General features: G+C 37.5%; 1 protein-coding gene across 3 annotated transcripts in view; it reads right to left on the reverse strand.

Moving 5' to 3' along the window:
- The window catches only part of ASAP2 (ArfGAP with SH3 domain, ankyrin repeat and PH domain 2), a 96,083-nt gene that overhangs the window by 34,544 nt on the left and 35,042 nt on the right, over nt 1–26,497 (reverse strand). For all 3 annotated transcript variants that reach the window (XM_055810619.1, XM_055810621.1, XM_055810618.1), the window contains exons 4-11: nt 24,420–24,494; nt 22,791–22,840; nt 12,211–12,340; nt 10,008–10,093; nt 8,589–8,664; nt 8,019–8,105; nt 2,149–2,252; nt 1,958–2,027 (exon numbers count right to left, since the gene is read on the reverse strand). In XM_055810619.1, the coding sequence (XP_055666594.1) occupies nt 1,958–2,027; nt 2,149–2,252; nt 8,019–8,105; nt 8,589–8,664; nt 10,008–10,093; nt 12,211–12,340; nt 22,791–22,840; nt 24,420–24,494 (678 nt within the window). The remainder of the gene's footprint in view (nt 1–1,957; nt 2,028–2,148; nt 2,253–8,018; nt 8,106–8,588; nt 8,665–10,007; nt 10,094–12,210; nt 12,341–22,790; nt 22,841–24,419; nt 24,495–26,497) is intronic.

Raw genomic sequence — 26,497 nt, forward strand, 5'->3', positions numbered from 1 at the left:
TATTCAGCATTACAGCTGGGTGTCTGACAAGAGAACCAACCCTATTCTACCCATGCATGCCAACAGCACCCGGCAGTCAGAATACAGCATTTGCAACTGCCTGAAGATAGCCGTTCTAGAAACTAACGGAAACAGTAGTCCTTCAATAAAGAGAGGCTACACGACCAAAGCACAGAAATCCACAAAGAATACTTAGCCTTTAAAGGAAAAGCATTTACAAATTTGTATCTGATAAAGCAAACAAAACTGACAACTGAACTTCTAAGAGATGTTTCATTTTGATGAACAGCTGGTAAGAGAGAACAACATATCGTATTTTAGACACCAGGAGATATTAACCCTGAGAAAGCTTGGAAATCAATGTTGTTGCTTCAAAAGTCTCAGAAGACATTCAGAGCAGCCCAGGAAATTCTTAACAAACAGAAATCACTTCTACCTATTTCAACGTCTATGAAACAAGCATTAATTTTTTACACAAAATTGCAATCAATACATAAGGGGAAAGTGAGCAGATAAGCAAAAAATACTTTTTAGGAGTATATTTTGAAACAAGAGGGTATTCTTGATTTTGAAACATAAAAAGATCAAGACCACACCTGTGAAACCCACATATCTAAACTCATATCCACCTTAGCAACTGACTTCCAGCTACAGCTCCACTGATTTCAGTGGGAACTTACTGCTTCTAAAAATGTTAGACCATCTGGTAGACAGCTTATAAAAAGAGAAGAACAACAGTATCTTGATAGACTCAGTAACTGTACTTGCATGTGAAAGTTTTAAAGCTGTGTTCCATGAGTGGATTTTGTAGCCTCTGCCAGCCCTGAGCTGCCCTAGCTACGCTCCTACTGGTACCACTACAACACATCCAATGCCAAGCGCATTTACAGCACATGGAGACACCAGTATGGAACAGACTGATAGACTTTTCTCTAACAAAGATGTACTCATACACACTCAAATGAGAACAGGGATAAACTGGTAGATAATTCCAAAGCCACAGTAACTACTCTACTTTGCAAGCGCAGTTTTGCACTCCTCCTTAACTCCCAGTTGTCAGTTCAGAAGGCAACAGCTTGTGGTTAGATGCACAAATGAGAGATTGATTCATTTTTGCTGCCAGGGTCAACCTGTAGTCATAGCAACAGGCATAACAGGATGAAGAACAGAACGGTTCATAACAGGATCAAGACACAGTACTGTTCATTAGACCAAGAATAGGAAATAATGTCACTACCAATTTTTGCCTTACGAAACTTTCTCAAAAGTTTTGAGAAAGTAATATAAAAAGAGAAAAGTTACGGGAAAGCAAAACCAGCTGAGTTCAAAGCCAAGTGTACAAGGTCCAAAATATCAAGTTTTAAAACTTTAGGTATAAATATTTAAGAGCTTGTAAATCTGTTTCAAATACTGGTAGCAAATTAAAAGGGACTTCTAACTCTCTGTTGTCATTCTGGTAGAAGTTGCTTTCAGAGTTGATTTTCCTCAACAGCTACACCCTAGGAAAGCTGCCTTCCTAACAGATTACCACAGAGCAGCAAATACAGGGTAGAAAAAAGATTCAGCATTCTCTCAGTTTGTCTTGTAAATATAAAAAATTGTTTAACCCATATCTAAAAGACTGCTTAATGCCCAACCATATCTTTCCAAAAAAAGGAAGTTAGAATTTGTATTTTTAGATAGTCTGGTAAAATATGAACAGTTTACATGAACTAAATGAGTCATTTAAAAAGCCATTTTATCCCCATTAACAGTCATGAACATTAAAACAGTTGTGGTTTTAGATACTGTGTGTGTCTTAATATATTTCTGAAAGACTGCCTTAAAAAACTATCCATCATGTTCAAAACACTGCATCAGGAACCTAGCTTAATTCCAAATTATAAATATAGACCAGCATAGCTTGCCTTTTTGTATTAGCAACCATGTACATAAAATACTGTAAACAAATACTTACTGTACCATGGGAAATTGTAAGAAAACCATTTTTAACTGAGCACTTCCTTTTTTGCCATACTTTTCTGATTCTGGTTTAAAGGGGGAGAAGAAGAAAAAAAAGTGACTCAGTTTTTAGTGTATTTAGTATTACGTTGCTTCAGCTCTTAGGACCTAATTTTTTTCCCCTAGTTATAATCCAGCAGTACTTACCCATCACTTTTCTTGTACAGACTACCATTTCGTTCAGTGCCATGTTCCTTGTTTCCCTGAGGCTGATGTAAACTGTAAGCTGTACTCTGACGAATCTGAGAATCCTGAAATATACAGAACAGCAATTTATAATGCATTCCACACCTTCAACCAAAATATCTCCCCTATTAATGAGCTTCAGAGCCTTTCCTTCCTGCTCTAACCCTACAGGGCCACACGAAGAACATTTTTCTTCCTCAATGAGACAGAACAAGATCCACTTATTTATTCAGAGGGCACAACAAAAATTTGAGAAGTAGCCATTAGCAGCTACATTATCAGTCATTATCACCTGCCAAAATCCTCCTACTTGCTTTTATTTAGCTTTACTATTGGCCTTAATATATGGAGGGGTTTACCAAAAAATTAATTGAGCAGCAGGCTTTCCAACTCATGCAAACACTGCAGTGTACAAAGACTAAAAATTATTATTACCTGCAATTCCTAGTGCAGCCTTCCATTGTAAAAAAATTACATACAGAAATTTGAAGAAGTAGTTTTCCTTGTGGGAACTGAGTCATTACTGTCTGAAAGCAGAAGAGACCTCCTAGAACCAGTTCAGGTGGCATACAGGAAAACTGAAAAGTTATTTCCATAAGAACAATAACTTAAACCAAAATTTCTTGTACAAAGTAGAATTCTGGGACAGGAACTGACAAGGATTAACTAAACCCTTCTCACTGTTCTTAGAACGACCCAGAGGCAGGACCCACCTGCTGCAAAAGCCCAACTTCTTAAAAAATAAGAACCTGATAATGAGAAATCTGATGTGTCATACTATATTAGCAGTGGTAACATGGGATGGACTTTTCAATGCATACAGTAACAATGAGTAGTACTTATAATTTTACTGTTTTCTTTTCTACTGTCTTTGCTCTATGGATGCAATACACCTCTGTGATACATGGCGGATAATATAAGTATAGCAAGGAAAAAACCCACAAAGCAAGCAACTCAACTATCTGAACTATTCTAAGCAAAAACTTTAAAGAGTTATTAAGAAATAAACTTAATACTTTGATTAAAAAAATTCCTTTTGCTAAAAAGGTGAGAAAGTGTGTCTCATATAATAGGAATATGATCTTGAGATAAAACCTTTTGGGTTTTCACAGTGCACAGATGATAAAGTACAAAGTGATGTTAAAAGTATAGAAAAACTATCTTCCTAATTCATAATTACAATTAGCTTCATACACTTTAATAGCCTAAGTATAAGACATCTCCGGATATAAGCAGGGGAAAAAGACCAACTAAAACCAAGAACGCACTTGGACTGTGCTTTTCCCCAGAGAATGGCTGCTGAGATGGAATGCTGCTCCTTTACAAACTCCAGCAGGATACTCTGCTACCAAATCTACTAATGCAGCCAAAGCTGTTCAGGATCCACCTCCACAGTAGCAGCAACACATGACAGGTCCAAAATATGACGGGAGGAACAGAGCTACCACCTATACCCCTGTTCAGTGCACTTAGGACTTCGCATCTCCAGGCTGCAGGACTTCAGGCTCGTCCCAAATACAGGCTGCAGCACTCCATGGTGCTCCTTTTCAGCAGAAAAAAACCTGTGCCCACTGCCGTATCTCTCAGCTAGTGATCTAGGAAGCTGTCTCAGGTAGCTACAACATTCACCTGAGGCTTTTGAAGACACTACAAAACCACTGCTTAAATGTCCACGCCTGACAAAGCACCCCTTCAGATTAAAACCAGTCTGTTTATCATTCCTCACCAGTCTGTTTACACATAATTATTTGGTTTCCTGGCTGCCCAACATAAAACAGAACAACATTTTAAAATAATTCTCTTTGCTCGTTAAGAACCACTGCATGCATACATTTACTGTCATCTGAAGAAAATCTCATCTGACACTGCCTATTGTGTCCTACCAATGCCTTGATCTCTGCCTCCCATTAGCCGGTAAAGGAACTCCATTCCCAGGATTAGAGGCCTTACAGGAAATTAATTTCAGTTTTCCACATCCTCAATCATGTAAAATTTTCAGGTGACCTCCAACACTTGCCCATAGCACCATTCCCACTGCTTAAGATTGTGCTGCTACTTTTTGTGCACTATTTTCTGCTGCGTTTCAGCTACGTCCCTTCAGCTGTTGTTTACGCTCAGCTGCTCTGTTTGGCCAAACTGGCAAGCCAGTAATACAAGCTTCCTGCCTTACTTCAACCAGAGAGGAAGCTGCTGTAGCTGACGTGTACTTCCACACATTCATTACTATGAACAGTATCTTTAAAAAATTTAATACTATTTCATAAGAACAACTTAAGGACAAGACAAGGAGATTTTCAGTTTTAAATCCTCGGTTCAGGCCATGTCCAAATCAATAGCATCCCACGTGATTGCCACATCAACGTTTTCCACAGCCCTCTGACAAGCAAGTTCATGATTTTGATCTAGTTCCTAACAGACAGGATGCCATATCACAAATCACTCATCACAATTAACATCCTTCTGGGTAATTTCAGCATGCCTTTTCCATATGCAGGCTCCCCAAAGGATCTTCCCTTGTTTCTGGTTTGCATATTGCACATAACATGAATACAACAGGGTTAGATCCCATGGCCACATCAAGAGAAGCAGAAATAACATACATTACCTATGGAAGGCAATGGATCACTGCAGGATATAGGACATACCTAGTGTAGAGTACTGTCATTTTAAATCTCTCTTGAACATACCAAGATCAGAACAAATTGAAGTACGCAAGCCTAAGAAACTGAACTCTGTCCACTTCATCAGCTTTGAAATGCAGATAGGCATAAAAAAAAAAGTGAATCACTTAATTGCAGCATGTTTATAGTGAATCACTTCACTGACCATAAAGAGGTTTGAAATGATTTCTTCCAAAGTCTTATAAAGATCGTCTGACTTGCAAATCAAGTTGAATAGCGTAGCTAAAAACGAAAGAAATGTAAAAACAGCATTCTGTAAGGATGGTCTGTGACTACTGATGACAGACTCCAAAAACCTATTTATCTCTTCTAATATTTGAACACAACAGAACTTTCCACACAAGGTACTTTAACTTATACACAGCAAATTTTGGCTAGCCATTCCACAGCTCCCAGGGAGCAGGATTTTAGACTGTCCGGATCACTCCTGTGTGTAAAGCTGCCAAAAAGCCTTTACAGTTCTCCAACAGCCTGAGCTTCTCTTGCATTTGCACGATAGCTGCCAAGAGGATGTTTCAGAGATCCATCCCTTATCTGTTACAGCCCCACAGAGCCTTCAACAGATGTATCTGCCAGAACCCCCTGCACGCAACCTCTCCTATAACACAGCTACTATAATTTTTGTCAAGAAACACAAAATTTATCCTATTTTGCAGTGGCCTAAATAGATTCTGGGTTCTACAAACATGTAGAAGAAGCAGAGCAAATCTAAACACTACAGTAAGACTACCTTCAGACAGCGCACGGAAAAGAGAGAAATGAAGGCAATATGACTCTACGGTTGACCTCGAAACTTGTAGGAGCTGTACAGTTTGAAAAATAAAAGTTTAAAAATTAAAAATTAGAGGGGTGTACACACAATGACATGTCAAAAAGAAGTTTCAATACAAACCAAGTTTGAGAAAGTTCTGTGCAGGAGGAAACTATGTATACGGGCACAACGAAAAAGGTTCACTCTAAGTGTGTGTGTCTTTTTTTTAAAAAACACAACAGAAACAATATTCGCAACATTCTATTACTTCATACATTAAGTCCATTTTAATTAAAAATACATGTATCTTCAAAACCTTGCAAGAACATCAAATCAAGCAACTGGATTTGTTTCCCAAAAGAGAATGCAAAGGAAATTACCAATTTGTCTTACAGCAATTTTCTTTCCCAAGAACAAACTTCTTTTTTCTTTTATTTTTTTTTTAGGGGGGTGGTGGTGGTGGTGGTGATAATACAACAAACAGAAGAGGAAAAAAAAGGACCAGCCTTTCATACCAACAGAAAAAAACTCAAAGGAAAAATCCAGTTTCTTGAAATCTTAATGGAAATCATGCCAACTATTTTCATTAAAACATAGTAACACTTACTCTCCTAGACTTCGGTCACAAAATGTAAATGCATTTCAGGAAGGAAAAAGAAATCGGTTATAGTGAAGGAAATTACAGTGCAACAAGAACAGTATTAGCGGGTCGTGCAGTCAATTATACCAGGATTGTTTGGCATCCCATTGATTAATTGATGTTTTCAAAAAACTTTCAAAATAATTACAGTTCTTCTCATGCTCTGCAGGTAAGCATCTATATCTGAATTTGCAGAATTAAAACTGAATATAGCACAAAGCACTTTTTACACGTGTATTTTTAAATGCAACAAAACCAGTACAAGTAATAAATTTAAGTGTATTATTACATTTTTCAGTCTCTGAAAAGATGCGTGCTCACCACATCTTACATATGCATTTAATACCAGTATCACTGATAAACAAGTAAACAACAGAGAAGCAACATTCCCAGCAACCGTGAAACCCTGTTGCTTCTATTATCTCTCTTGAACACAAACCCAAATAAAATGGGAAGCCTCATAACACAACCTAAACAGCAAAGACTCCTTACTGAGAGTGGGCAATCAACGGTGAATGCAAAGTAGTCACCACTTCCACTATGACCATTAGTCTTTCGTTCCACCAAGCTCAAATTTGGAAGTTTTTAGCAAATGCACCACCCTGTGAGTCCTAAATGCCAGGCTGAACTTAAGAAAGTGCCTGCAAACTGTACGGGACTTTGTAAATGATGGTTATTATCACAAACTTCACATGGGAACAAACAGCACCTCATAGTGAAGTGTGTTTAAGACTGTCTGAATGCCTATCAGCAATTCACAGAATAACAAAATGGTCTGGGTCGGAAGAGACCTTTGAAGACCATCTAGTCCAACCCTCAGGCCATGGGCAGGGACATCTTTCGCTAGAGTACGTTGCTCAACAGCCATCATCTGGCCACCACTAAGAGCTAGAAGTCACCATAACCTTTACGAGAAGATGAAAACAAGACTGGAAAAGATGAAGGAAGTCTGAGCTCTACAGACTAAACTATTTAATTGTGATCCCTCTCAGAAAAAGAATTTGAAAAGGGGGAAGTAGGATCATTCCTCACTTACTCATGACCCAGCAGCCACACAAAGGAAGCTGGCTGGTATTTATCTATATGAAGAGGAATCACTAGCACTCTGAAACAAAGTGGACCAAATATTTAGGATTAGATTATAAAAAAGATGCTTGCTCTCAGATCAGTTTGCCAAATAAAACTACTCCAGAATTCTTTAAATCTAACACCAATCATAACCAAAACTCAAAAAGTACGTACTTGTTAGATTGCCGAACTGACCCAGCTCTTACACATTTGAAAACTGGCATTTTGCAGTAGAGTAGCAAACTTAGTTGTTATTTTTTGCATATGATAATGACAAAAGGTGGTTTGGGATTTTCAGTTTTACATATTTATACAGTTTGGAATATTATTGTGAGACAAGACTGCACTAATGGGATGTCCTCAATACTGCCAAAGTTCTTCCATTCTCACTTTAAGCAACGTAGGCACATTTGCCTGTTAGTTCACAGACAGTGCATCATCTTGAGTATTTTGCAATATTGGTAACAAAAAGAAAATATTTTGTAGTACGTCTCATATTTTTAGTGGAAATTCATTTTAAAAAACACCTGCCTTTTTCAAAAACATTTACTATCAGCAGCAAAACAAAGATCAATAAACAAAAGAAATTAGATGGCTAATAAAAGTTAAAGTAACTCAATTTCAATTACTAACATTACATTAGAGGTAATTAAAATGGGTATTTCAAAGTTAAACCACCTTATACGCTCACCTCTTTCTGATCAACCTGGAGTGCTGATTTTAAAATATCTCTAAGCTGTGTTAATTGTCTTCTTTCCTCATCTTGTGCTTGTTTAATCTTGAATGAAGAAAAACACAGGTTAAAAATAACATTATTGTTTCTTTCAATGCAGTTCTTCCAAACTTGCTACTTAATTAGTTCATTTTTCTGAGAAATGTTCAGCTAAGAATGAAAACACAAAGAGAAAAGATAAATGTGATCTGTTTATTTTCCTTTCTATCTTCAAAAAGCTTGATAATAGCTAGGATGTTGCTGGGTTAAGACTTTGATATTGCCTCACTGTGTTCTTGCTTCCTTGCGTTCGTTATTTTCCACTTAAGTCAGTAAATATTTGAGAGCAAAGGCTGTTCTCCTAACATTTTACACAGTGGGGTGCTGAACTGAAACTAAGGCTTCTGGATATGATATTAAAACAAAATTTTACTCAAAACCTTAGAATGCTGACTATTAAAAGTCAGCCAACCTGAACCATAATGATGTAAGTTGTACTGCAAAAAACTAAGTTTACAACTTTCACAAATGTGAAAGGTTGCTACTCACTGTATAAAGATCTGTCGAGAGTGTCTCAATTGAAGGTTTGAGACTTTCAACTGCTTTTAACCCATCCTGAAAGAAACTTGAAAAAGAAAAAGCAAACTGTTAGTAAAATTTACTTTGTATTTTCTGTTTTAAAAGTTGCCAAAGAAAGACATGCATATTATTATGTCATGCCATAAACTTCAAAACATTAAACATCTGGTTTTTATACATCTTTGACTGCTCCACCTCTTTATTTCCATCATAGCTTATTTTAAGATGCAAAATCACCAATTAAATTCAGAACGCCCACACAAATTTTCCTCATTCTCACCTCAAATACAGGTTCTCATCCCACTTTTTGAAGGCTCAGAACAAGCAAGATTTATTTGTAGAACAGCAAAAGCTCTAGCAGATCTAAAATAATTGTGACTTCTTGGAGCCCAGTAACTTCACACCTGACACAATCTTCCTACTAAAACAAAAGCCCTTTGTTTCCCAAGCATTAATTATGGCCTATATGTGAACTGAATATGTTACATCTTTCTGTATCATATGCATTTTTGTATTGACACAGTAATGTTATCTATGTCAAGTAACCCAGCTCTTTAAAAAAAAGTGAGATTTAAAAAATAGATTTAAAGAAACCACAACTATACGCACATTTGATTACAAATCGCTGCACCATTTGCAACAGAAAATATTTTCATTCTGGGAAGCAGGCATGAAAGTGACAACATAACACAGCATTTATGTTGTTGAAAGTCTATTAAATGGATAGAGCAGACAAATGACATACTACAAGTGAAACTGATTTTAAAAGCAACATAGCTATATAGGGAAAAAAACCTAGATAGATTTAGACTGGTCTTTTAAGATGAAAACTTACTGATTTGAACAGGTTAACAATGGCTCTTTCAAGTTTATAGATATGACTTAATTGATCTATAAGCCTACCACAAAAAAAGTACATCATTCTAATGACAGCTTTGTGTTTTATTACCGAGTCCTTCAATTAATTAGAGTGATTCTTTCAATATAGTTTTATCCCACTGCTTATGCAGTTTATGTTTGAGCACAGACAATTTAGATCATTGCTAGATAACACTCAAAAAAGCCCATCAAAACTAATGCAGCAGTAGCTAATTACCCAAACACAGAGCTTTGTTTCAACAGTAGTTTATGAAATATGCCAAATTATTGCGTGGCACTCCTTTGGAACAACTATTATATTCCATGGGACTAGCTGAACCTTATTACGTGTTTCAGAATACAGTAGCAAAACCAGTAACTAATCTATGACAAAAGCAGTTTGTCAAAAGACAGCAAGAACAGTTGAATCTTAGATTTTGAGAAATCTAGAAATGTGTTATGAAGATGTCAAAAGTTTAAAACAAAGCATTGCTTCACTTATTGTGTAGATAAAAGAAAACTAAAACATACTTGCACTGAGCATGAAAATACTTGATCAAGTTCTGAAGTAAGTCCACTCCTTTTTTAATCTTGATTTCATTGACTTTCAGCAGGTACTGTTAGAACAGTAATTCACAAAAGAAAGTAATTATTACTGCTACACTCTTTTTTAACATTTTATTTTCAGTTATATTTCCACAAGCTTTAACAGTTGCAGATTTAGAATGCCTAAAAGAGAGAATGCGTAAAATAGTGGCTTCAAGTATTAATCACACAAAAGCAATTGTCACCACTGATTTCTGAACCCTGTAGGGATACTTCACCATGATTAGTTCAAATTGTTAAAACATCCTTGGTGGCTCCTACTGGAGGCCTGGGTTAAAGGAAGCATAAAAGGGTTTGTCTAGTAAATTTAGGAACCCATTCTTAAACCTAGCAGCCCATCTAGGTATCTATCTCACCAGCTGTTAAATTTACTGCTAAACAGATGTCATTAAGGAAGAACCACTTTACTCTCAAAAGTGAGGGATTATGTTAAAACATTTTTTAAATCTATCTTCTGATTTTATCATTCTGTGTACAAATTTCTTATACATGGTAATTATAACAAATTACAGTTTAGCAAAAGATTTTTAAAATCTACTGTCAAGCTGAAAAAAAAAAAGTCTAATTAGTGTCCTTTTGCATTAGGCACAAAGTCTATATTAAGTGGCAGCTCCTCCCCTGAATTCCATAGCACAAAAGTGTCAGCCACGCCAGCAGAAATAAGATTGACCAACCTTACTTACATACTTAACTGTCCATTAAAGGATGACAATTTTTAACCCCTGCTTAGACACTGACCTCCAAGCAAAGGAGTGAATGTCATCTTATTAATGCCCTAATGCATATGGTTTTTCCTAACCCCCAGTACATCCTAAACGTTTAAAACCCACTAAAATAAAGCCGTATCCAAGTGCCATCTCTTTCTCTGCTGGTTCAGGTGAACAGATGATTAGCCTAAATGTAGACACATGCACTAGATAGTACTTAGGAGAATAACCTCTACAGCTCCTGTTAATTTAAAAAGGAGCTCTAGGCATCTGGTATTCAGTTCACTCTCACAATTTACTAATGACTAGCCTGTCCTTATGATACAACTTTAACAGGTCACACTTCTGACTTACTATCAAAACCAAAACAAAGTCCCCATATATGACGATTCAGAGGTAACTGAGTATAAACATCTTTTCTCAAAAAATCAGAAGAAATACAGGATACACTTCAGCTATTCCACATTTAAGGTGACTTGATCCAATTTCACAGACTTCACCCTGCGTTTTATTATCACTACAACTGACTAAAGTGAACTTCTCCTTTACTGTGACACAGGAAGACAGAAGTATTTGTTCCTGGTTGTTTCTTAGGAAGGATACAGATGGACAATTAGCTGGCAACATCCATAAGTTTACTGGGTACTCAAATCTTTTCATCAGTTTTGAGTACTTTAGTCTGACTGTATAGAAACGTGAAGCTTTTCAACCAAGTATCAGTGCACGAAGTTACTAAAAGCCATATTCAGGACAACTACAGTTAAGCTGTTGGCATATGAGTCAAATTAGCTCTAATCACCATAGTAAAACCATAAGAAACATCCATAGTGTATTTCTGAGTTAATGCACAGAAACAATGAACACAGCGACTTGAATTCCTGACCACAGGACCTGACATGCCCTTAAACTAATCAAACCAAAAATATTCAAATCAGATTTAATGTACTGCAAAATCATGAAGATTTCAAAGTAGAAACATTCTGAAACATCTTGAGAGACAACTGGATTCCAGCCATAGCACTTTTTTTTCAGCACCAGCCCAACAGTGTGCTAGACTGGAGTCTCTCCTCATAATAACACAACAGCTGTCAGCATAGGGAACAATTCAGAGAATGATCTAGGGCTTAAAATAACTTACAGTGAAGCAGTAGTGTACAGGCTTATTTATTATCATCTCTTCGCATTTAATTGAGCTTTGCATTATTTATTTATTCTACAATTTACTTGTTAAGTGAAATTAGAAAAGATCTAAATTCCCTGCAAAGGCAGCACATCAGGATAAAAAAAAAAAGTGGCTTAGCAAATGGAGTTCACTAGTAACTTGGCTGTCCCTCTAAGATCACAGCTGCCATTAAACAATTGTGGTTTTCAATTTTTCCCTAAAAACATTAGCAGAGTATGAATTTTACATTGAATCTCACCTCACACATCTGTAACTGGAAGAACCTTCTTTCCTTCTCCATCTCTTCTGCAATTTCAGCTCCACTTATTTCTGTACGGATCATCCCATGCAGCTTAGCATGCTCTTTTTTCTCCTTCTCTATTTTTGTACTATAAGGCAAAGAATCAGTCAATGAAGTGAGAAATCCACAGTCTCTCTGGAAATCTGATTATTCACAAAGTCTACTGACACATGCAGAGCCAAAGTCTCGTAGCTTTGCATATGACTTAATTCCAGATGACATTTCATTTGAAATTTGACAATGACTAAAGATCAGCAACGACATACAGTAGCTGAAATCTTAATTCAATCATCTGTTAAAATAATGTCCTGACAGATATTCCAAAAGAAGATATTAAATGAGAGGAAGATACTAAGTTTTTGCACTGAAGAAAAAAAATCCTGAAACAAAATAACGAATTCTAATTGGAAACCTAGAGGGATGTTTAATTGCAACTGACCAAACACTGGTTAACAGAGTTCAATTAAGTCACCAGATTTATTGAGTCTTGCCTGTCGTCAAGTCATCTTCTATATATACAGGGTTTTCTAAGCCAAAATCACAGTTGCCACCTCTACTTGCTACTGAGCCAGTTGGCGCTGGGAATGCCGGCCAGCCGGCTGTATTGCAGACTTCAAAAGTCTGCTAGACCAGCTGTCCTAATTCCCTAAAAGTTTCCATGAACATTTTCCAAGAGCTCTGAATAAAACAGGTTCTCCTACAGAATATAAATGAATAACCAATGCCTAGCACACAGTATAACTCCCCTAAACACACTTGTGCATTTGTTACAGCTATTCTCTATATTATTCCTAAAGGTAGTAGCTTAATTACATAACCCAGTTAAGACAAGCCTGATATGGAAAAAGATACTAATAAAAACAAATACATGAGGGTGTTTACTTTTTGGAGAAAGACTTTTAGTTTGCTACTTGTACTGTTCAAGAAGCTGAAAATTCTGGGAAGAGCTTCCTGAGGAAATGTTATATTGCTTTTTAACAAGAGGAAGCATTACACAGGAATACAGGAAGCAGATGAGAGGTACAATTAACATCCGCGCTATCATACCTCCTCTTGGGCAGTCAAGTGTCTCTCAGCTCTCCCTCTGAAAAGATGATGTCTCAAGTGCTCTCTTAACCTGATGTTAACTTTACCTTAACAGCTTATGGGAAAATGTCCTAGATGGTCTACGGACTTCCAGTCAGCAATATATGCTGTACTTACACTTCTCAAGAATAAGGAAATGCCTCCTTCTACACCTCAAGCAGCAAGGGAAAACTAGAATTAATCCCATCCCATAACATTTCCAAGGGGAAGCATTTTGAACAGCAATTCAAAAAGCTTCACTGCACTCTTGGTGCTGGCAGACAGGGCAGAGCCAGCCCTGTGCAGTATTCCAGCAGCCAGCACACCCAGCCAGCACTGCACTCCTCCTCAGCCCATCGTGTCCCGCCAGAAGCAGACGTTCAGAGGGAAGCTCCTTCTCCTTTGAAATAAATGTTCTGAAAACCTTTGCTTGCCTGAATAAAAACTTGGTTCTAGGACGTTCAGTTTTCATCAGAAGTAAGTCTGTACTCCTACTCACTTACTGCCAGGTATGCCATTTTGTAGCCACAGAGTCCAAACACAAGAATTAATGAGACATCAACCGCGAACAGGGGAGATACACCATTACAAAAAGATTCACAGAAAATTACAAATAGGCAGCTCCTTTCTACCACACACTTTAGGAGACTTTACATTGTATCATAATTGGTAGTTCTAAAAAAGTCAGACCTTACAGCAAAGATCCAGGACGTTTTTTGCTCTCTTAATTTCCACGTTAATCTAACAATTCATGAGGCCAGAGAACTCACTGAAACGTAAGTCAAATCTAATAACTATCAATTGCTATTGTACTGTATTTTCCTTGTTTACAGAGAACAATACTCAAACACATGATAACATAACCCTCTCCAAAATTTTAAGAGCTTGTTAACATGTTATAAGGTGTCTCTAAATGCTAGTTAAACCAAAAGACAACTGCCTAATAGTCAAACATTATGCACACTATTACAGCATACATTGTTTTAAGAAATATAATTCCTTTTAAGGAAAGAGCTAGATTTCAGTGAAAGAGTCCTTTCTACTCTTTAAAGGATAAATCTTACTCCACAGACAAAAAGTACTTAAACCAAGACTGACATCTAACAAGTAATTCAGAGAAATAAAACATCCTTGAAACTGTTTGCTAAAGCTTCAGAAAGTTCAGAGATGCTTTACAAAAAAACCCTCAAACCATCCCTCAGTGACAAGTACCAGAGATCAGTGATGGTGCATTTCACATTTGCATTTCTTTGTTATTAAGGCTTTTAGTCTCTAACTACATTTCCAGCTTCGTGATCCAGAAACCAACCTGTTGTTTTGCAACAGTAATATGCCACCTCCTATCTGACTGATACTACAGGGAACTTGTTTCTAAGGAAACAAAGAAAGCACATACAGTAGCGCTGCATGCACATCTTCTGAGTGCTAAAGGTTGGCTGTGATTCCTACCCAAATGCAAGGGTCAACTCAGCTTCAAGTGTCACTGTATGGTGACATTAACCAAATCCTTCTGGCAAAGACAGTTCTACAACGCACCACTGTAAGATTTTCAAATACTGCGGGTATTCAGGTTTTTCAGACAGATAATTTAAGCAAAATTCATAGGAAAATTGGGAAAACTCTAGAAAAATCCTCTAGAAGCAGCAAGACAAGCAAATATTTTGTAAAGCTGCTGTTCTGGAAGGTCATATAGCACATATCACATAGATAGACTTCGCTGACTAAGATTAAAAGCTAAGCACATTTCAGATCATTTGCAATGCAGCTGCACATGACTAACATACAGTGAGCTCAGATCTGTGTAACAGAGAAGTAAAGCTGCAATAACGGATTAAGAATTACAACAGAGAAGTCTGTCAGTTACAGTTACAACATAAAGTCTTACACATTAAGTGTCCGCTATATGACTATTTTTACAGCTCCACTTTGAAAAGCAACTGGTTTTCAACGCAGATTTTAATTTGTATTTCAAACAAATCATTTTTTTCATACAAATCATGGTATAAATAAACAATAAAGTAGGCATTTTTATTGTTTCAATCTTTAAAAAGGCCTTATTTTACTGTTCAACATGCCAAAGACTGGTATTTATTTTCAGCTAGTGAACAAGGGTAAACAAATAGAACACCCTGTACACACACAGCAGTAGTGAATTGGCTGGCTGGGCAGCAACTTTAGGTCTTTCTTCCTCTCCTTCCTCATACAGCAGTAAGCCAGGCTGAGTCTGGGTATGTACATGAGAAGGTGCAGAGACTGGGAATAGCAGCTGGAATGCACAGTCTTGAATGGGGAACACTCTTGAAAATGGAATGCTTCCAAGGGCTATTTTGTTTGACAAAATAGTATTACACATTTTCACTTTAAACATCCTTTTTTTTCTTAAGAATTCCTTTCCAGCCTGACTCTCCAACTTCAGCTCTGGCATCCTACCTTTTAAGTGAAAAACCTTTCATCTGATTGTATCCTACTGCCTGTCGAGGCTGACAGTAAAGCATGACTTTCTTACTTATCACCCAAGTCCTGAATGGAGAAGTCACCAATTCCTTTTGGAAATGTGGGAAAGATTTTTGCTTTCACTCATCCTGCACTAGAGGATGGGGGAGAAGATGGCAGAATGAGCAAAACATGTCCAGACCTCTCCAATATTTTATTAATGATATCTGGAAATTCATTCAAAGCTTTTTCCATTTAATTTGCAGGTAATGTCTTTCAAAATAAAAATACTTAATATGAAATCTCAGACTCAAAGCAGTTTACCGCGGATGCGGTTTACCTAAACTTCAGTAAAGCCTCTGACACCGTCTCCCTCAGCATTCTTCTGCAGAAACTGGCTGCTCACAGCTTGGACAGGTGTGCTCTGCACTGGGTTACAAGCTGGCTGGATGGCTGAGCCCGAAGAGTGGTGGTGGATGGAGTTACATCCAGCTGGGAGCCGGTCACAAAGTGGTGTTCCCCAGGGCTCAGTGTTGGGGCCAGTCCTGTTTAGTATCTTCACCAATAATCTGGATGAGAGGACCAAGTGCACCCTCAGTACATTTGCAGATGACACCAATCTGGGGTGGAGTGTTGAACTGGTTGAGGGCAGGAAGGCTCTGCAGGGGGGTCTGGACAGGCTGGAGCGATGGGCCAAGGCCAACTGTATGAAGTTCAACAAGAAGTGCCGGGTCCTGCACATGGGTCACAACAACCCCAGGCAGCACTAGAGGCTTGGGGAAGAGCAGCTGGAAAGTGCCTGGTGGGAAAGGGCCTGGGGGTGCTGGTCTCTTCTCCCAAGTAACAAGCAATAGGACAAGACAGAACAGCCTCAAGTTGTGCCAGAGGAGGTTTAGATTGGATATGAGGAAAAATTTCTTCACTTAAAGTGTTGTCAAGCATTGGAACAGGCTACCCATGGAGGCGGTTGAGTCTCTATCCCTGGAGGTATTTAAAAGACACGTAGATGTGGTGCTTAGGGACATGGTTTAGTGGTGGACTTGGCAGTGCTAGGTTTACAGTTGGACTTGTTCTTAAAGGTCCTTTCCATCCCAAATGATTCTGTGATTCTATATTAAAGCTACCTTGTTTAGCACTTTCATTCTATGCCACTACTTTCAAGATGTGGCCTCCACTTTGTCTTACGTACATGCTTTATAAGGAAACATGGCAGAAATATCTATGACCTATAAATATCAATGATCTACTGAGTCACATCAGGGCTCTGAAAAAGTAGTTTAGGAAAAGCTTGCAGAATTTTCAGATAAAATTTCAGATATCGTTTAAAAAATGAGTTCACCAAACTGGAAACATCATCACTTAATCATGCATGCTATGCAGACATCTTCACAGGAGACTGTAATAAGAATTTATTCATTCCTCCACTGACTTCCAATGGTATAGGAACAAATCATTCATGTTAGAGATATACCTGGATACAAGTGCTTGCGTTTCTACACAGTAACATAACATACCTCAGCCTACTGTCTTGATCTTATAATCCAATAAGCACATTCAAACAACTTATCCTCTTCACTCAGTTGTGCGTAACGGACCTCATGCCTGGCTTTTCAAGGGAGAATGGCAAAGGAGAGGAGGAAACCAGCCTTTCCAGGAAAATCTTGTTAGTTTTCCTTAAGCATTTATGTTTCATAGCATTAGCACAACACTCATTAGCGCAGGACTTCTGAAGTTAATAATACATTTATAGGCCTAAAATTAAGACACCTTTATATAAAAAGAATAACATTTTTTTATTTTCAGAAAGACAGGTTTAGGTCTGGATTACAGAGAATATTCAGCTAAAAATGAGTAATTAATACACCTCAGTAAGTTTATCCTTCTATTTCCTGTGCAACATTGATACAACATCTTTACCTCAAAATCTACCACAACAGGGCCAATTAAACTAAAGAATGTGGGTGAAATCTGGCCCACTGCCTTGTTGAATACAGTCTGCCTGCTGGGAGAATGAGCAGTTTTTACAACATGTGTACTCCTTCCCCATATGCTCCCCCCAGTGCGACTGCCATTAGTGTTTAAGTACATGGGGGAAAACAACTGCCTTGTAACAAGAAGAGCCCAGTCTGCACCAGTTCTACCCGAAGGACACAGAGAGACTAGTCCCACGGTGGTGCTGAGGTGGCAGGCAGCATCGCCCAGCTCTTACACGGGAAACAAACACTGTAACTGAGGTCCTAAGAGAAATGCACTGCTTCTAACTACTTCAAAGCTTTAAAAACACTTTAAAATCTTTATGGCTTCAACTGAAGCATGTTAATGACTGATGGTGAGAAAAGATGAATTATTCATGAATGTCACCTCAGGATGTTCCCAATTTTTGATTGAGGTAGGCTGGCATAAAGCTACGAGTTACTTGCTCCCCGTATTCCCTTGTTTGAGAACAGTCCCAAGGTACGAAGAAAAATGGATCCAGCCTCCCTCAGTTACTTCAGCTAAGGTGATCTTCAGGAAAATACTCTGAGAAGTTAGGTAGCTACAGGGCGAAGAATTTGCATAATAATCAGCATTGATGGATGATGATCCAAGAGCGTTAAAAATGGATCTTAACATCACTCTCTCAAACAAGACTGAATACATAGTAATTTTTAAACACGCTTAATTACATACAGAGCTTGAAGAGGCAGCTCAGAAATTGCTATGGGGAAAAAGCAAAACAAACCCCATTTTTTAATTAGATGAATTTACTTTCAAATAGGTCACACTTGGGTATATTAGCACCTGATATGTCATCACAAAGGTGCAAGTAATAAAGATGAGATATCGAGGCAAATAAGCTTTAATTCTTCCATATAAAGACAACCTATCGAGACAGAAATCAGGATGAAGACACTCACTTCTCCACAGACTACAAAAATACCACTTTGGTATATGGCCCTTAGCTTCACAGGTCTGTACTTGTGACTAGGAAATGCAGAAGAATGGTGTGATTTTGAACATATGACACAGAAGGATATGCAGACAAAGAGCAGCCTAGCAGCTTTGAATGGTTTGTTAACCCAAAGGGAAAACAAAAAAGAAAGGAAAATGAAAGAGACACATATTGGAAGAAGTATCACTGGAAAAGAAAGCTAACTAAGCATAAACCTAGGAATGGCTTTAGGCACAGTCCAAACAAGGAACCGTCTAAGGTAACAGATGGAACAAGGCTGAGCAAACCTATGGCTTATCAACACCTACATCCACCATCCCACTCTGACAACACCAGCTGCAGGTGAGACTGAGGTTAGCTCTCCCAGTCCCTCTGCCCTTTTTGTTAAGGCAGAGACTGTTAAGATATTACAACACAGAAATTCAATTTGCAATTAAGAATTCTTGCAATGACTCTGCATCCACCCATTGCTACAGATAACCAAAATGCACAGCTATAAGAAGTTAGATCCGCTTAGGACAGCCACAGAATCAAAACAGTTATTATCTCAAGAAATCTCAGTGGCATATATAACAGCGACCCAGAAAAACCTCCCTGTTTTCCTATGTCCATAATTTAGTGGATAATAAAGGTGACCTGACCAGACTCAGGCTCAAATTAATACTCTCACCCTAGCTTCAAACCCACGTAATTAGACTTCCTGTCTCTGATTTGTAAAGACCAATACTCAATAATGACAGCTGGCAACATCTTAACTTATCTGGAAACTGATCTTATGCACAAGAGGGTCTGACAAATTCTGCAGTCCTTCCGCAGGGGCAGGGCACTTGGGGAAGTTGCAGTCTGAACAGAACTAGAGAAAAATGGTAGAAGTAAGACAGCTTGCACTGAAAAACAATATTCTCTCACTGCCAAATTTAAGCCGCAATAAGTAATTTCTCATGTTGTGAAACCACCACACAAAAAAACAACCAACAAAACACACAAATAATAAAAAAAACACAAACTAACAAAAATCAGCCCCTTGATTTAAAGGATTTTCCTGTACATAGAATTCCCAGGCTCCTTATCCCAAGCCTCAAGCAGATGATCCTTTGGTCTTGATCAAAGTGAAGGATTCCAACAGGCTAGACTAAGAGCTTTAAGCTCTAGAATATTGATGTGGAGCTTTCATCTAACCACTTAAAAAACCTAGAGCACACAGCAATTGTACCAGCCCACCACCTGGAAATATCACAGAGGATGGTAATGGTTCTGGAAGAATTTCCTGATGAACATGTGCTACCTTCAGTGTTTGCATGTTGAATAACCTAACACATAAATGGCTTAGAAATAAGCATTGTCAAGAAGGTGTGCTTCATTTGTTAAAAAATCTTGCAGAAACTACAGAGGTGACTTGGGAAAAGTATCTCCTTACAGTGGGAAAAGGAACCTGTTTTGGATCAAAACCCAAGTGTCTTATTTGAAAGCAAAGTCATAAAGCAGGCTTTCCAAAGGACTGTTGGTTAAAAGGAACAAATAAAAATAATGTCATTGTATCATACAAGCAGCATTGGATCCAATCCCACAGACAGCAAATAAACACCATGTCAACATCACATTTTCAGGTCCTGAATGAAGTAACATACGCTAGAGCATTTCCAGGTGCCTACTGTCCTTAAACTCAAATGAGAATCCCTAAATATACATTTTCCATGGGCGTTTCTACTTCTCAAATACTTACCTAAGTTAAAAAAAGAAATGAAAATATTTCTGGAGTACCTGGCTCTGAAACAGACCACCTGCTCTGACTAAACTGAGGATCAAAGTACAAATCTTTGTATTACTGCAATACACTTATCCTGGTGAATATTATATCAGAAATTTAAAAGCATTAGAGAACTTGGTCCAGTAGTAATAGTGTTCTTGGTATACAACCCAGCAGCATGCATAGGTATTTTAAATTCTGCACATAAACTTTGTAGGATGCCACTATCAATAAGTTATACATAAGTAAACAAGCTTTCAGATCCAGCGACCAAGTACTGGGACACAATAACAGACTAACTTACAAGACTGTTCTTTATGGCCCATTCTCAGAGATCAACTACTGCCACGAGCAATGACTGGAAATCTTAATTACTTCAATAGCCAATAACTGGCACGGCACCAAATGAGATGGTTCATTAGCATTAATATGAAACACTGGAGCCATCACAATTGTCCAAGGATTCAAACTGTCAGACTGGAGGTTCATCTCAATATTTCAGAATGTCTCATTGTGAAAATCCAGCTACAGTCAAAAGCCACTCAGGTCCTCCTCACACACGGAGCCTACAAGAGTAGTAATGAGACTATTCTCATTGTTATTCACAAAAGGAATAAAGAAACTTAGACAACTCGCTAAACTTCCTGCTTTTGTGAGTAAACCACTTACAAAAATGATTTCTGAAGACTGTTTGCCCACGGCTTCAGATGGGCCAACTCAGTGGGCGCCAGAGAATCATTATAACTTTTCACAATTAAAAAAATACTAAAAGATGTTGCTAGATTCTTAGCCAGTCTAGGTGGCTGGGGATCTGCAACCTATTTACACTAAACAGTGTCATCATGTGATTCTTCTGCACCTGTATCATCAGAAAAGGTCTGACATCTGCAGCACTATCTCACAAGATCAAAGAAGCTGGATGTGTGACGTGAAACTCAACCGACAGCCAGAACTCAGGTTATACTGGAATAAGGAATAAAATCCACCACGAAATTCTATTTCAGGGACTATCAGCTGAGACAATACAACAGACTTGGCCAACCCAGGAAACAACTGTTCCTGATGTAGGGCACTAAACCACTTGAAGATTTACAAGGTACCAAAATTAATTTTGTTTGATCTTAGGTGCTGAGGTTTGTTGACTCATTTGATTCACTTAGCTGGATATAAAATTCAGTTATTAAATATGATTTTATAGTTGTTTATACTGTGCATCTGGTACCTTCACACAGTGGCTCATGGTAAGCTGGGCTAGATACACAACATGAGACACAGTTGACAAGACTCAGATAGATGTTCATCCACTTCTAGTACACAATACGCCTGCTGAGAGCATCCAGCCTTGGCATTAAATGCAGAAAACATCTGTATCTTTAAACAATCTACACTAATTAAATGTGATTTACCAAGGTTCTGGTACTGGATCAATCTGGAGTCACGTGCAGTTTCGGAATGATAGCAGCTAACAGCCCCTCAACAGCCTTACCACCTCACTGGTAAGTGCCAAAAGCTCAGCATCAAATAAAGCCTTCCTAGAGACCTCAACATTGGGCACAGTCTCCTAAGATGTGCTAGAGCCAGAGACATTAGAGTGATTACAAGGGGTTTAGGCTAAACAAATCCGGAACTAAATCTTGATTTGCACACTCTTGTTATTTTTTGTTAAGACATTTCAACACACTCAGGCATAAACCATACGATTTCTTTTGTGCTCTTCAGCTAAAGAAACTTGCTAATTATAGTGAAGTAATCACTGATGAGAAGAAAAAAACACCACACCACAAATGCTTAGGTCATCAAGTACCATTATGGTACTGCACTTTTTGGTAGTTAAGGATGAAAACACAGGGTGGGTAACTTTTTAGTTTTATATAGTAGTGTCCTCCAAAAGTAGAGTATGGCAGAAAAGGAAGGGAAAAGAAAAGGAAAAGGAAAAGTAGTAGATTACTGGGTAGTAATATTGATACTGTAAAAAAATTTAACAAATTTCTTGCCCAACTAAAGCAAAACTTTCTCAATTGAAGTGGAAGAATATGCAGTGGAAGAACAAGCACTGGGAGGTTATGCTTGTTACTTGGAACTTCATTAAGCAAAGAGGTCTACCACAGACACTAACTGTCATGGCACAAAAACATACAAAAGATAATTTACTCATGAAACAAGCTGTATATTACAAAATTTGAAATTACTGTGTCCATGCACTTGCACCTTCACACAGCTCCAGGTTTTAAGAAAAAAAAAGTAAGAACAAACACTTCACTTCCCAGATAAAACTTCTGGCTGGAACCTGAATATTAACCAATGACCTTTACAGATTTCAGTTAGACTTCCCTTCTAAATAAAAGTTTAAAAGATACATACACTTTTGTTTCATAGTCCTTCCAAGCTTTATCAAAGGGTTTTTTCAGGTCCTGTCAAGAAAAAAAAACATACAGTTAAGTTATTTGCGTGAAAAATACTGTAGATCTAACAATGAAGACACAACATGGCCATTTGCAGTGCCTGCTAGAATAAGGGACTTTGCTCTTTCTTGAATAGCTCACCTGAGGATTGTGTAAAAGCAATCTTGCACCTAGGAAAAACAATCTTGTACACAAAATTAATACACTCATTTTTTTTAAAAATATCTCTAGGATGCTCTTTACTATGCTTTTTACAGCTCCATTTTACCCCTTAAAAGGTATAACCACATGTCATCCAAAGAGCACTATGCAATTAATCAAATCAGCTATTTTCTCATCACTCCATCTGTGGCTTTACTGGAAAGAAGTGACTGTCCTGAGGCTGTCACACAACCTCAGCCTTGGCTAAGGAATTGATTCATCCCACTAAAGTTAAAGAAATCAATTTCCCACTGACTTAATGGGAACAGTGTAGGCCATACAGCTCGATGTAACTCAATTCTGTGAGAATTCTGAATTACTTATGTTCCACATTTTTTTCCCTCTGAAGCAGCCAATTTGGATAAAATGATCTTAACAAGTTGTAAAATTATTTCACTGATGTCTAAAACTGCAGCAATTGAAGTTCTGCTTCAACACTGAAGTTCCAGAGATCAGCCAACTACAAAACCAATACGTTAACTATCAGACATCGGAGAAACTTTGCAACTACAGATCAGGAACTAATTCTTACATGTCAGCTAGTTATTTTGACAATTATGAAATTAATTCAAGCAACACTTGATTACTTTCTCAAGTCAGGAACATGGGGCAAGTGTATTGTAACAAATGTATATATATTCTGACACAGAAAAAGAGAAGAACAAGAGGAGCGAAATGTGGTAAGCAACACAAAGATGATAGGCATCTTTTACTAAATAATCTATTTATCCTCCAATAATTTACACAGACCATTTTTAGTCTATGCGTATTTTTCTTCTTTCAATGTCCTAGAACAATAGCTGCCAGTCACTTCCTGTTTGTTCAACAGTAAATAAAGCACAAGCCAAATAAGTTTGTTGGCTATAGGCTTTGAAATTTATTATAAACGTTATCATTACTTGAGTTCTAAGTTATTATTATTTCAAATAGGAAACATCCTCAGGGCACAAATAGATTTCAGCTTTGTTAAGAAAAATCCTATGCTCATGCAGCCTAGTATGTCTGTCTTAATAATCTGTATTGTTCCAGGTAGGTTTAGAATGCTAAATAAATATATTAATAACAATCCTTTTAAATAAAGTACTATGCCCTTCTCAACTAAGTAAATATCCAAATACTTACCCTTCTTTCTCCACTTATCTATATCTCAGGGCTGCTTCTAAAGCTTGTAAAATGTTGTTTTGTATACACAGTCAAGAGCATGCTGTATGTGAAACCACAAACAGGAATGACTCAATTCACAAAAAAATCCCCAACATCTCCTGGTTGGTAAGCTACTATGTTACTTTAGTAACCCATTCCTTCCATCAAATAAGATTAATAGACTAGCTAAATGTATATATTGTACCAACAATATATGTATATTTATTTATAAATAAGAACATACCCCTTTCACTCCTTTCAGATCTCCCTTCAGCAAACTGTCCAATGGAAAACTGATTATGTTGTTCATATTCTGAATCTGTAACAAAAAAATTACATTAAAACTTCTTAATATATTTTAATGCAGAACAGACACTGCTTTAATTCATGCATTTCAGAAAGTTCCACAGTGAAATCTTAAGACATTATTCTCCTAACCCTGCTTTATGGAGATATTTACCAGTACAGCCAGTAATCAAAGATGGAGGGAACATGAGTTAATTAGACTTACTCTGGAAACACTATCACGCAAGCCAGCAGGAAACCTGCAGAATTACTGCTGATGATAAACATCTCATCCAACAGTGACTGCAAAGTAAGACCACTAGTATTTACATTGCCTGATTTCACTGTTTAAATTACATGAAAACAATCATACAATTTTTCAGCAGTTATACATTTTAAGTTCATCAGTATATTTTATATTGAACTTTTTTATTTTCCAGTCTCTTCAGACCTATTCCATAAAATGTACCTGCAATTTTCACAATACAAGGCACCTTACTCTAACAGAAGTTACAAAGACAAAGAATGCTGGCCTGTGAAAAAGCCACTATTCAAGTACTTTCCATTTATTTTTAAAATGTAATATATCTGCTTTATTTATCTTTATTCTCAAACTTTGAAGCAAAGATTTTATGACATCTTCAGTAAGTAATTCAAGACAAATTTCAAATTAAGACAGCAGTAAAATACTCTTGGTTTTAGATCAGTATTGGTATGACATTATTTTGATAAGGAAAAAGAATGAAGACCGACAGGAGGAGTAAGTAGCATACACCAGGAAAAAAGAAGACTTCATGTCCAATCCTTTATGATTCAGAGAAAATGTTCAAGGTATGGGCCATGATGTCTAGACACAGAGTTTAAACTGTGACATTTCAAATGGACTGCATGCAAGAGTAAAAACCAGAGTATTTTAGAACCACACAATGGAAAAAAACAGAATAACTTTTGCAGCAGTTTGGTGAAGGTTGCTTTGGGATGGGTTTCTTTTTTGGATATTATTATTAGCTGTTCTTTTAAAACGTGATTTTTTTCAAGAAACACTGAAATGCATATATGAAGATGGATTTTAATTTTGCATCATATAGCAACAAAAGCTTGTTTCTTCAGAAACAATATGAGGAACATCAAAGGTCCTTTTAGTATAATCCATCCAGAGAAGAAAGGACAACAACAGGAACTTCAAGAATATTTTTTTCTAATGGTCATGCTTCTGCCTCCCCAGAATGGAAAAATACAAAACATTATCACCCTATAGTTACTTGGTGGTCTCACTAGAGAAGAGTCAGGGGTCCCATCCCCAGCAGTACTGCTATTAAAAGAAACAAAGACCCCAAACCCCCACCCTTCCTCTTCAAAGATGCTACCTTACTGAACTTGTTTGAATTTTCAGCCAGCAACCAAAAAGAAAGTGAACGTACATCAATTTCAGAGGTTAAAGAGATCGCCTCTGCATGGGAAGGCTGGAGAAATATAGAAAACCTGGTCTTTAAAACTCTTATCACAAATCACATTTCTCCTCCCCCACCCTACTTCTCCTCCTTCCCAAAAAGCTGCAGGACTCAACAAGTTAAATTTCAGCTCTCTCTCTGGGTTTTTTTCCCCAAATAATTCCCATAAAAATTGAAGGAACAACATCTACACATGCTTAGCTGGCAGTGCTGGAGGCCATCCATCTCGTAGGTTCTCAGCAGTACTATAACATCTGCATATCAACATAACCATGCTCAAAGTTAATAAAATTGTATGTTGTAGATATAGGAGATAAGCAAAAAGGTTTACATCACACAAAACTCAGGTAAAGAAATAAAAAATTATTCTAGAAAAAGACAGATGGAACATGTAGACACATACCCAGTATGGCTATCCAGGTGGACAAGCAGAAGAGGTCTCATCTAAGATATCATTCTATACAAAGTTTTCTACTTTGCTATTCTGTTTTATAAGTATGATGCAGTCAAATGTCTGACCTAAAGATCAACACTTTCCATAGCCTCCATTTAATTACCTTAAAATCCAGACAAATAGGTACAAAGC

Source organism: Falco peregrinus, chromosome 7 (assembly GCF_023634155.1).
Source record: "Falco peregrinus isolate bFalPer1 chromosome 7, bFalPer1.pri, whole genome shotgun sequence".
Taxonomy (NCBI): Eukaryota; Metazoa; Chordata; class Aves; order Falconiformes; family Falconidae; genus Falco; species Falco peregrinus.